Below are 13051 nucleotides of genomic sequence, written 5' to 3'. Positions count from 1 at the left end.
TGGCTTTGTCGACCGGAGGGTGACCTGACTTGGAGCTGATGTCGCAGATATTTGCAGGTATGTCATTTTTCAGAGCGTCGTGGAATTTGCTGCACGTCACCGGCAGAACTGTTTGCTCGCATTGTTCAAATAAACAACACGAGCGAAGCGCAAATGAAGTTGCCACAAAGTTTGGTGCATATTCCCCCGTGGCCGCTTCCGGAAGTTGCGGATTTTGCTGTGATGTTTCGCAGCATTATAGACCCCACAGGTTTGTTTTGGGTCTTGTCGTTTGTTTAGTTGTGATGGGAGGTGGCACGGTGGCACAGCTGGAAAGTGTTGCCCTCACCGGGTTCAATCCTGGATGGTGCCGCCTGTGTGTTCTCCCTGTCCCTGCGTGGGTTTTCTCTGGGTGGGCCCTCAAACATGCTAAATTAATTGGACACTCTAAATTGCCCCGAGATCTGATTGGGAGTGTGGCTGTTTGTCTCTATGCGTGTGCCCTGCGATTGGCTGGCGACCAGTTCAGGGTGTACCGTTGACGCCTGTGATAGGCTCCAGCCACTCCCCCCGACCCCGGTGAGGATAAGCGGCTAAGAAAATGGATGGATGATGGATGGATGGATTGTCAACTTAGCGATAGATTCTTTCTGTCTGGATTCTTCTTTGCCTTGTAAAAGGGTGTTGTGCAAAGCCGGAGACATCCATCCATCCATTTTCTTCGTCGCTCATCCTCACAAGGGTCACAGGAGAGCTGGAGCCTATCCCAGGTGTCAACGGGCAGGAGGCGGGGTACACCCTGAACTGGTTGCCAGCCCTTCAGAAGGCACATTGAGACATACAACAATCACACCTAGGGGCAATTTAGAGTGTCCAATTAATGTTGCGTGTTTTTGGGATGTGGGAAGAAACCGGAGTGCCCACCCGGAGAAAACCCACACAGGCATTGGGAGAACATGCAAACTCCACACAGGGAGGGCTGGCATTGAACCCGGGAACTCAGAACGGTGAGGCCAACGCTTTTCAGCTGCTCCGCCGTGCTGCCCTGGAGATATTGTGTCTTTGAAAAAACAAAAACAAACAAAACAAAAAACATAAAAGAAAAAATAATCACTTCAAATCAAAGACTAATGGGAAACATTGTCGTCTTCCTATTTTCAAAACACTTTCAGTGTCCTGTGCCCGCTGACCACGCCAACCAACCAACCAACCAACCAACCCGGAATAGCACATACCATGCGGGAAAAACCGTTGGAAACATGCCGTCAAACTTACGGCCGATGGGCCGGATCCGGCCCGCTAAAACATTTGAAGTGGCCCGCAAAAGAAGCTAATGAAATGCGTCAACTTCTGTGATTCTTGTTCAAATTTCTATTAATATATGCTCAAAAGTAAGAAATCTGGCAACATCATTCTATCAGTTAATGAGCCCCTTTTTACAGTAATGTTTAAACCATGATTCATGACTTCTGATTGTAAAAGTGCTCATCCATGAAATTATTGTAGATATGTAATAATAGGATGAGGCAATTAAACATTTCAGATTCAACACGGCCCTCTGAGGGAAACCACCGGATATCCCATGACAAAAATGAATTTGACACCCACACACACATACATACAATACTTTCCAAAAGTATTTTTCATAATGTACAGCAAGTGTTTGGTTACACTTGTACTCCAATTCATCGTCATTATTTTCCAAGATCCGTAACAGACAAAAACTCTGTTGGCAGGCTGGTGGTTGTGAAGACTTTTGTCACTGACATCCGAGTAAGGATCCGATCAGGGAAAGGACAACCGCCTCAAGATTGAAGGAAGTTTGCCATGGAAGCCATAAAGTTATCAAATTATGAAGTCGCAGACAAAAAAAAACCCAAACAAACAAACAAAAAAAAAAAACGAGGAGGTTCGGAAAGAACAGTTTTACTATCTGAAAAGAATATACTTGTAATTCACCAAACAGCTGCCATGGCAACAAGCCTCGCCAATAACCTTGTTTACGACCCAAGTGTAACATCCTTATATGGTCAAACCGCCAACCCCACTGGGACCACCTCCTGACGTCATTCACTAGGCCACACCCCCTAAAAAGCACACATTAACACACGTATACTGCATTTTGTGTGTGAGTTTTTCAACTACCTATAAATGAAACTTAAGGAAAAACTCAAAAGGTAGTTTATTTACATACATGACTATTATTTTCTTAAATAAATTTTACAACACTGCTTCAAAACATTTAAAAGTCTACTAAAATATATTTCATATTCATTTCGTTACAAGCTTGGTCACAGATGGAATTACACTCACAAATCAAAGTTCCATCCATATAAAATACACAACAACAACATTTTACAGTGAATGAAAATATAGAAATAAAATCATATCCAGTGGAATATACCGGAACGGTGCCAAAACAAATGGTTTGAACTGTTTAGGTTTTCAATTCAAGTCTCAACTTATAAGTCCCTCTCAGATGGGAATATTCCGAGTCACACCTGCGGGGTGTTCACTGTCATCAGATGTTATTTCGTCTCTATCTGATGGTGGAGCAAACAATCCTCTCTCCTTGTGTTGTCATTGACCGCTTGGAGATGCCGCATGGAGGCTCGGCCTCAGAGTTCTGCTCATCTTGCCTGTCATCGTCGTCATATTCGTTCTTCACAATGACAGTCAATGGCAACTGGGCGATACCATCCTTGTCCTCCTCCTCGTTAACATGAAGTCCCTGTGAGTCCTGCTCCTCAGGGTGCGGGGTTTCCATTTCCGAAACCAAAGTCACAGACTGAACCAGGAGGTGTCACTCTCGAGTGTGTTCTTCTGTGCCTCTTTAAAGAATCTCTTTCAGTGAAGCCTTTCCCGCAGACTGAGCAGACAAAAGGTTTCTCCCCACTGTGTGTTCGCGTGTGCCTTGTTAAACGCCAGTTTACAGAGAATGCTTTACCGCAAACTGAGCAGGCAAACGGTTTCTCCCCGGTGTGTGTCCTCCGGTGCCTCAACAAAAGCTCCTTTACAGAGAATGTTTTATCACAAACTGAACAGGCAAAAGGTTTTTCTCCAGTATGTGTTCTTCCGTGTTCTCTTAACCTTCTTTTCTGAGTGAAACATTTACCGCAAACTGAGCAGGCAAAAGGTTTCTCTCCCGTGTGTACTCTTGCATGTTCCCTTAACCTGCACCCTTGATTGAAGGCTTTACTGCAAACTGAGCAGGAAAACGGTTTCTCCCCTGTGTGAGTTCTCGTGTGTTTTTTTAAGTTCTCCTTTGAAGAGAATCTTTGACTACAAACCGAACACGCAAAAGGTTTCTCCCCAGTGTGTGTCCTTAGGTGGTTTACCAAACCTCCCTTTACAGTGAATTTTTTTCCACAAACTGAACAGGCAAAAGGCGTCTCTCCAGTGTGGGTTCTTGTGTGTGATCTCAAGCTTCCCTTGACAGAAAATCGTTTTCCACAAATTGCGCAGGCAAAAGGTTTTTCCCCAGTGTGTATTCTTGTGTGTCTCATTAAACTGTCCCTTTCAGAAAAACGTTTACCGCATACTGAGCAGGTAAAAGGTTTCTCTCCGGTATGGGTTCTCATGTGAGCCGGCAAACTACTCTGATAAGTCACCCGTAGGCCACACAGTGAGCACGAAAAAGGCTTTTCCCCAGTGTGTGTTCTTTTGTGCGTTGTCAGATTGGCTCTTTGAGTGAATGTTTTACCACAAACTGGGCAGAGAAAAGGTTTCTCTCCGGTATGGATTATCATGTGCCTTTTCAAAAGAGAATGGAAAACGAAGGCTTTACCACACTGAGAACATTTCCAGGGTTTGTCGTCAGAATGCCACGCCATGTTCTGTTCTTCGTCACCCTCGTCTTCATCGGTGTCAGGGGAGTGTGAGGTTATGGCGTCACCATCTGATAGCGGAGCGAAGAGGCTGCGCGCTTGTGCTCCTCCGCGGGGCTCTCCGTCGCCTTCTGGGGTCACGTGTACATTTAAGCTGCTGCTCTGAGGCTCCGCCCCTTGATTCCCCTCATTTTGACCTTTTTCATCATCGGGTTCCCTCTTCAGAGGGACAAACGTCACGAGCAACTTAGTGACATTATCCTCCTCTTCCTTTTTAATACAGGAAGGCTCTTGCTCCTCTTCATCCTTCGGGACAAGGAAATCTTGCTCCTGCTTTTCCACTTTCATGTGAGTGGGCTGTGGCGCTTGCTCCTCAGTGGCTCCAGATTCTTCCTTGACATCTACAAGACACAAGAAGACAAGCACACTTGCTTTGGTCATAACGCTATATTAAGTGTAAGTAAGTGACCAATGTGCAGTAGATGTATGACAGCGGCTGTGATCAAAACCTGCAGAGAACTCCCACAGCAGGCAATGTCATCAATAACAAATGACGACTTCAAAAATAATGATTAGAAGAGACACATTACAAGTAGTGCATAAAATATGTTGCATTGCATAATAGGCTTTGAAATTGGACCTTTCCGACTGGCGATCTTGCGCTCTGCCCCCCTTAGCGACGTTTGCCAAGTCCCGCAAGCTTCCAAAATGGCGACTGAACAGAACAGGTTTGAAGTCGATTCCCTAACGTGTATTCCAGATAATACTGCGGTATGTTTTATTGCCAAATGTGTCGGACTTGTCCAAGAGAGTTCTACAGAGAGCTCCTCAACTATTTCACGCAAGGATATGTACACGGAATTCAGATTTTGGCCGGAGCAGGAAGCGATGTCAGAGTTACGGCAAAACGTTGGCGATCGATGCAAAAGAGTTTGACGCCTCGCAAACTTCATATTGAAATCCAACAGGATAAAATAGTTGCGCATGTAAACCACGGTGCGTACTTTTTACTTGGAAAGATCACCAGTAATATCATTGGAGTCTTTAGAAGTGAGTGGGTGTATCCATTTGATATGGCTGGTAATGGAACCCAGTGCTCGGTCTTAAAAATCCGACGTGGTACGAATGGGCAAATCGAAATTTCTCTTGCGCGACACGGCGCATTTACGTATGACTAACGTGACTCTTCGGCATAAAACATGACACACTTCATACGCCAGCAAAGTGAAAGTTGTTCTCCTGCAATGTATAAAGAACTGATACTAATTCAATCAAACTCAGAGAAGATACTTCTCCCTCCCTCACTTATCTTCAAACATACAGCCTTGTGTTTGTTGATATTGTTCACATTTAGTTGTACGTGCGCTCTTCCGCGAGCCCTTAATCCTTCGAAGACACTTCGTCGACTGCGTTTTAGGCTTTGGAAAATGAATGAACCCAGCAGGATATCTTTCATCAGAATTGCACGTTCCCCAAGCGCATTTTCTTCGTAACATTATCAAATCTATCTATCTATCTATCTATCTATCTATCTATCTATCAAAAGCATGGATTTTGTTTATAAAAAAAAAAACCGAGAGGGAAAGAAAAACGCGCTTCAACAAGTCAGAGTAAGAGGTGAGCTAACCTGTTCTGTGCAGCAGATGGCGATGTCGCTCGCTCTCCACTTTAGTTGCACAAAATTCCTCCCGGTCGCTCTCTTCTTTGACACGTTGAGCACACATGTCGGTCGACAGGCTCGTCACAGCACTTCACTCTCACATTCGACCTCCGCCGAGTGGCGCGTCCCCCGCAAAGGCGGCTCTTTCTTCGCGGCTACCAAGCCAAGCTAAACTCAGCTAGCCCGAGGTTGGACGTGCACCGAGAACCGTTTACATGCACACGAAGATTCAAATAATCATGTTTTTACTGCAGTTAAGTAGTAAAGGTACGTACTTTGTCTTAAGAGTAAGGGCTGAAGCATTTTGAGGGAGCGAGGTGAGGGCGACGCACGGTACGAGGAATCCCACGCAGATTCCAGGCAGGAAGACGCTCTCCTTAAATATGATTGGCTCGTGCGTCACAAACATGAATCACATTCATACGAAATTAAACATTTGTTAAAGTTATGTTTGGAATTTAAAGCGGTTTTGGAAAGATTAAGGTTAGGATTAGGGTGGGTCAAGGTTAATGACTAAAAACATTAACGCCGCCACACAGTTTTCTTTCCCGTGTGAAAACAGTAGGCGTGGTCCACAGATAGAAGAGCCAATCATAATGCAGGGTCACCTGTCCTGCAGCCAGTGATATTGGAGCAGGGCGTGTCATGTCTAGAAACTTCTGGGAATCCCAATAATTCCTCTAATTTCTCTTTTTGGAATGTTCTTTCTCCGAGTTTCTAGCTTTTCAATGAAATGCTATCCGGGCCCATCAGAAATTCTATGCAGAAACGAGGATAACAACAAAGGAGCGATGAACAAAGAGGAAGTAACCTTTGCGTTGACGTCACTTTCGCGCGACGTCAATTTATGAGTGACGTTAATCTGTGTCACGTGGCAAATGAAGCAACATTATGACCATCACCCCTAGAGCTAGTAACGTCCTACTTTTACAATTACTGCTTACACACACTTATACACAAGTACCTGTAATTAAAAAACTAAAAAACAAACATATATATATATAATTATTATTATCTTTCTGGGTAGAACTTAGAACGATCTCGCTCACACTGCATCCACACACAAAAAAATAGTAGAATTTATTCACATTTTTTTGTTTTATTGATGTTTATCCTCTAATTTAAAAAAAAAAAGTTTGAAGCTACTTACCAATACTTCAGTATTTTTTTTCATTGTGCAATTTTTACTCGATCTGAAGTCATTTTGGGGAGGACTATTTTTTTACTTTTACTTGAGTCACATCATTGTCAAATAACACAACTCCTCTTACTCAAGTACAATATTTGGCTACTCGGCCCAACTCTGATCACCACCAATGTCCATTTGATGCTTTGTACATTAAATGGGATTACATTAAATTCATATATAAGCTACCATAATTTATACAAAATATTATTATATATAATAATGTAACAACGCTGTTACGTTTTGCAAGTATACAGATGTAAAGATGATGGTGATTGGTCACTCCGTATCCCGTCGTCTCCTCCAGAAAAACAAAAATACAAAATATAAATACAAAATTTACAATTATTAAAATTAAATTATTTAAAAAAATAAATGAAAAATTGAATTAAATTAAGTTGAATTAAATTAAAACTTAAAATTAAATTTTGAATTTTATTTTTTTATTTTAAAAAATTACTTTAAAATTAAATTACATTAAATTTTTAAAAATTTGCAATCCAAAATACAAATATAGAAACACACCCACCACTTGCACCCCCACTCCTAAACACAAACAACTCAACTCAACTTTATTTATAGAGCACCTTAAAACAACGATAGCTGCACGCAAAGAGCTGTACATTAAACAAAAATAAAGCATGTCCAAATAATAAAACATAACGCCACCTTGATAGCAATTTTAAAAGCAGTAGAACACAATATCAGTGCAGTCTTATGCTGAGCTGATCGCCGAAGAAGACATTTTGGTATTAAGAGAAGTTTTAAAGATGCACAGTGAGGGATCTTCTCTAAAATTTAGCAAACGCTGTCTTATTCCAAAGAGATTGGGCGGCATTAGACAAAGTTCCGTCCTCGGTGAGCCTCCGTTTGCTCCTCCGTACTTCCAGCAGCGTCTGCTCAGCTGACCTGAAGCGACGTGCAAGAGCGTAGGCGGTGGTGAAGCAGCTCAGAGGGGTTAAGAGGGGTGAGATCATAAATAAAATCATATTAAAATTGAGTCTTAAATGCACAGGAAACTAGTGGAAAGGGCTTCTGTGCTCCCTCCGTCACGTTCCAGGTAGGAGGCGAGCAACATCATTTTGGAGGCAACTGGAGAACCTTTGAGGATGGACTGGCTGACTCCAAAACTCCAAAACGGTAATCAATAGTCAAGATGCGATGAACTATTTCAAAGTGCTGTTGTGAAAGAGAAAACTTTACTTCCGCCAGCTGTCTAAGATGGAGGGAAAAAAAGATGGCAGAAGATTTGCAGATCCAGTTTGAAATGGCTGCCCAATGTAAAACCCAAGTTCGGATTTGTGTCAGGGGCCTCCAGTAAACAGGGAGGATTGACACAGGCCAACAGGACCAAACTGTAATTTCTGTTTTCTAACCATTAAAATGCAAAAAGTTCAACGCCAGCTGTCATCAAGCAAGACAAGAGGAGACTCTAAGGGAAATGTGTCCTTTTTCTTTCAGGCCACATAACAACAAAAATGAATCTTGTGCTCTCTCAGGAGCAAACGCAGCAGCAGTAAAATGAAAGAAAAGACCAGGAAGGCCAAAATAGAACTTTGTGGAACCCAGACACTGGGGCGGAGTAGGACTCCAAGCCACCCGAGGCTTTCCTGCCTGATAGAACCTGCGCACGTGACGTCACCATTTTCATTGAAATATTGGCCTTTGTATCGAATACTAGCTGAAAAGATGGATGGATTCGGGCAACGGTTAACGTGTGGCCGAACACGCTTCCGCGTTCACGAGCCGTCAAAACCGTCACTATGTGGGATTGATTCCGGATTGAGAACAAATCCGCCAACGAAGTATTCGTATACGTCCAGACTTTCCTACGCTTTCAAACCTTTCCGTGCAAATCTCGACGACTTACTCACCAGATCCATGTGTGCATCCAGTTGTCCAAGACCAGCGGAAGCGAATTAACAGTCCAATTTCTTATCGGCGAAAACGTCGACTTCAGCATTAAATACGGGTCCTCTATGCCGAGTTAGGGTTAATTTTTCCACGTACCGTCGTTTATTTTCACCTTCTAAATGTCTGACGGTATCGGACAAGACTCTGGGCGTCGTGCTACAAGACATATTTCCGTGTTGTCTCCAACCGACTTAGCATTCAGCAATGCTTAGCTTGACCAGCAATATGGCGAGGTAAACAAAAGTCACGTGAGTTTATGACGTAGGTGCACGAACTCAACAGCACTACCACTAACACCCTGCAGGTGGTGCAAACGAGCCAGAAAGATCCTGTGGGCCACAGTATCAAATCCTGCAGGCACAAGACAAACGTCATCACTTTAGTTCTGCTCAATTTGTCCGTCGTCTTCATCATCGTCACTCTTCACAATGACACAAGTCAATGGGACGTTGCTAGTATCCTCCTCTTCCTCCTCCTCCTCCATTTTAATGTGAACCGGCTCTGGCCTCTCTTCCTGGTGATTGTGGGGGTGTTCCGGCTCCTGCTGCTCCACCGTGGAGCGCCACGCATTCTGCTCAGGATAAACATTTTTCGATTTTGAACTAAAGTCATACACTGAAGCGGCTGTTTTCTCTCCCGTGTGTATTCGTTTGTGCCGTTTTAAAGTGTCCCTTTCAGTGAAGCGCTTACCACAAACTGGACAGACAAAAGGTTTCTCTCCAGTGTGTGTTCTTGTGTGCCTTGTTAAACGACCATTTACAGAGAATGTTTTACCGCAAACTGAGCAGGAAAAGGGTTTCTCCCCAGTGTGGGTTCTTGTATGCCTTCTTAAATCTCCCTTTAGAGAGAAGTTTTTGCCACAAACTGAGCATGAAAAAGGTTTTTCCCCCGTGTGCGTTCTTGTGTGATCTGTTAACCTTCCCCTTTGAGTGAAGCGCTTACCACAAAACGAGCAAACAAATGGCGTCTCTCCGGTGTGGGTTCTTGTGTGTGACCTTAAACTTCCCTTCGTGGAGAAGCTCGTACCACAAATTTGGCAAGTAAAAGGTTTCTCTCCAGTGTGGGTTCTCGCGTGGGTCGTCAAATTGGCCCTTTGAGTGAATCTTTTGCCACAAACGGAGCAGGCGAAAGGTTTCTCTCCAGTGTGGATCATCATGTGCTTTATAAAAACAGACTTGTAGGCAAAGGTTTTGTCACACTGAGAACATTTCCAGCATTTTTTGTCACGGTGACGTGTCATTTCGCCTTTAGAGGGTTCATCGTCGGTGAAAGAAGAGTGCGACGTCATGTCGTCACTGTCCGATAGCGGCGCTAACAGGCTGTCTGCTTGTGATCCTCCACAGTGGTCTCGATCGCGTTCTGAAGTCACGCGTCGACTTGAGCTGCTGCTCCGAAGCTCCGCCCCTCTGTTCTCCTCACATTGAACTTTGTTCTCATCATCCTCACCCTTCAAAGGGACAAACATAACTAGCATCTTAGTGATATTGTCCTCCACTTCCTCTTTGATAGAGAACGTTTCTAGATCCTTCTCATCCTTAACGACAGGGAGACCTTCCTCCTGCTCTTCCTCTTGAATGTGAGTGGGCTTAGGCACCTGCCGCTTAAGACCAACGTGTCCGTCGCTGACGTCTGCAAGACACGACAAGACAAACATTATGTAGAGAGTTTGGGAAAGTCGCAAGTCTCATGCTGAGAAAATTTTCCCCTACAGCGAAAATACATTTTCGCGTTTGAGAGCCATGCCTCCACGTTGCCTCAGCTCAAGACATATAAATAATATGTAACGCATCAAATATTGACATCAATCCTTTGCTTTTGAGTTAACATCACCTTGTTTGTATTCTGAGATTTAAGCAGACAAAAGGTCAGACAGGTATGTTGTTAGCTTGTTAGCCATCGTGCTAATGCTATGCCAGCGGGGGACAAAAGCGTACCTGATGATTTTTGACACTGAAAATACTACACAAATGACAAAATTCCTAACAATGACGTCAGGCCTCAGTGAGAATTGAACTCACGACCCCTGGTTTACTAGACCAGTGCTCTAACCACTGAGCTACAAGGCCTTGCATCTGCCAATCATTCAGTTCGGCACGCAGATGTCAACCGTGGTATTGTGTCTCCTCATTTGTACTTGTAAGAGATAAAATCTTCATTTGACTTATCATGAGGATGAGAGGTGATATCAGGGCTTACGATAACTGCTTGGATTTGTTCCGTTCTGCTGCTGTGTTGACAAGATGGTCAGTCGTACACGATTTAACTCAAGCAGGCAAACGTGTGACTGAGCCACTCAAATCCTCGCTTGGCTTGTTCCTCGCACGTTGCGGGACTGCGACTTCAGTACAAAGCAACATGACAAATGGCATAACGGTCACACTTTTTTTTAATTTTTTGCTTCAAGGTCAACGTCGTACCTTTCTTTGCACTTTTGATTCAGAAGAGCAGTGACGCCTTCTTACTGCTTGAGCTGGTAGCCCAGCAGGACAAAAAACTCAAGGGTTAGGGTCAAAAGAAATCCGCCAACAAACCTCGCTCATCAGTTCAGTTGTCACCTGGCAGCACTTCACAGGATTCCTCTAAAAGTAGAATATTTAAAAATATTGCCATGAACAAAAACAACACAATGTGACAGCACTAGTACAACCACAACTAGTGTCCAAAAGGTCAGTGGCTGACCTTCTGAAAAGCTCAATAGGGCACAATTTTTTGGGGTAAATCTTGTAAGTATTTTCCTTCGCACTTGAAATTACAACACCTTATTTTGCAAGAGGACTCAATTTTCAAGCCTTCTGAGATTAAATTTTTTTCGTGTGTTTCCTGAAACTGTTAAAGTGTTTCACTTTTATTTTTTTTTTTATATTGTTTTGCACTTCCAGGCCACCGTAGTTTTTAGGACCAAAGTTATGTTCCTCGCTTCAGCAGTTCAGTAATTGCAATTAACTAATTAATTAACAAATACTTCATGCCTTGTACTGCAAGCGAGGAGACCATCACTTCTACATCGTGATATCTTTAATGCCATTAATAACATAATCCATTCATCCATCCATTTTCTTTGCCGCTTATCCTCACGAGGGTAGCGGGGAGTGCCTGAGCCTATCCCAGCTGTCAAGGCCCAGGAGGCGGGGTACACCCTGAACTGGTCGCCAGCCAATCGCAGGGCACATGAAGACAAACAGCCACACTCACAATCCCACCTTGGGGCAATTTAGAGTCTCCAATTATTGTTGCATGTTATTTGGATGTGGGAGGAAATTGGAGTGCCCACCCGGAGAAAACCCACGCCGGCACGGGGAGAACATGCAAACTCCACACAGATGGGCGCGGGATTGAACCCGAGTCCTCAGAACTGCGAGGCCGATGATTTACCATCTGATCCACTGTTCTGCCTAATAATATAATATTAAATGTAAATCAAGCTATTCATGTTGACGTGTTTCAGCGATGATCAAAACCCACGCCTGACAATGTACTTCTCGCAGGAAGTCGCAAATAGAGGAATGAGGCCCATGCCAAAAATACTCTTAAACGGTGCGGAGAAAAGGACCGAAAGTCATTCATTGCCAGGCTCAATATGTTCATCTGATCGCATCCATAATTTAGCTCTGCAGAACATTTATTGCTTTTGTGTTGTCCATGTGTGTATTTGTTATTCAAATGGAGCGATTGACTTTTATTGCATGCTTTAGTTTTATTCATACAGTTTTAAATTACATGAGCCAACAATGATGATTCGCAGGGTTAGATTAAATTAAATTAAATTATTAATTATTAACACAAAGTGGCTGAAATCTTATTGCACAAAAAAGAAAAAATCTTACAACCACATACATACGCGCAACTTCCGTTTTTTTTTTTTTTTTTTTAAACAAATGACCTAGTTGGGAGAAAATTGACAATGTCAGGAGCAGGAGTGCTGGCACATGGCCAAAGTTGACAGCAGGGGGCAGCAGTGTTTTATGTTTGTTTGTTTCGCTCCCCTCGTCGATCGTTTTTGTTGACCGAAAAAGCAAAACCGGCGTTCGATTTGATGATTACGGTACGTGGGACCAGAGTGACACCGAACAAAATAAAGGCACAGTACGAAGAGAACCAACCTGCTCTGCGTAAAACCAGACGAGGTTGCCTGAAAACTAGTTGACGCCGTCGCTCGCTCTCCTCTTTGCTCCCGCAAACTTGCTCCTCGCACTCTTCTTCTTTCACGCGTTTTGCACACATTTTGGCAAACTATAATTGGAACGTTTTACACTCACATTTGATCCCTGCCCAGCGATCTGTTGATCGCGTCTCTTTGTTAGCGGCTAGTAGGCTAACCTAAGCTAGCCTGATAATTCTTCAAGTGCACTAAAACGTAGGAATAAAATAATAAAATCATGCCTTATTCCGTACTGTGTCGAGCCTTCACTACATTCAATAATAATTATTGGAAAAATATTATTGATGGGAAATAAGCGCGGAAGTAAACGCTGAATCTGACAGTGT

The 13051-nt window shown here is 43.4% G+C and overlaps 1 protein-coding gene and 1 non-coding gene across 5 annotated transcripts; both read right to left on the bottom strand.

Moving 5' to 3' along the window:
- Window positions 1-1977: 1977 nt before the first annotated feature.
- On the bottom strand, window positions 1978-13050 carry LOC133497572 (gastrula zinc finger protein XlCGF7.1-like). 4 transcript variants are annotated; one of them, XM_061813586.1, is made up of 3 exons: window positions 5742-5983; window positions 5434-5644; window positions 1978-4207 (listed from the first exon to the last, which is right to left on the bottom strand). In XM_061813586.1, exons 2-3 carry the CDS (start codon window positions 5528-5530, stop codon window positions 2727-2729), a joined length of 1578 nt encoding a protein of 525 aa, XP_061669570.1. In that variant the 5' UTR covers window positions 5531-5644; window positions 5742-5983; the 3' UTR covers window positions 1978-2726. The 4 variants fall into 4 exon arrangements, with proteins under 4 accessions (XP_061669570.1, XP_061669571.1, XP_061669572.1 ...); XM_061813587.1 differs by lacking the exons at window positions 1978-4207; window positions 5434-5644; window positions 5742-5983 and adding exons at window positions 7242-7868; window positions 8527-10195; window positions 12667-13050; XM_061813588.1 differs by lacking the exons at window positions 1978-4207; window positions 5434-5644; window positions 5742-5983 and adding exons at window positions 7242-10195; window positions 11098-11145; window positions 12667-12797.
- On the bottom strand, window positions 10560-10632 carry trnat-agu (transfer RNA threonine (anticodon AGU)). Its single transcript has one exon. It is a non-coding gene; the product is annotated as a tRNA-Thr (tRNA).
- Window position 13051: the final 1 nt, after the last annotated feature.

Source organism: Syngnathoides biaculeatus, chromosome 3 (assembly GCF_019802595.1).
Source record: "Syngnathoides biaculeatus isolate LvHL_M chromosome 3, ASM1980259v1, whole genome shotgun sequence".
NCBI lineage: Eukaryota > Metazoa > Chordata > Actinopteri > Syngnathiformes > Syngnathidae > Syngnathoides > Syngnathoides biaculeatus.
This window is presented reverse-complemented; position numbering and strand designations above follow the sequence as displayed.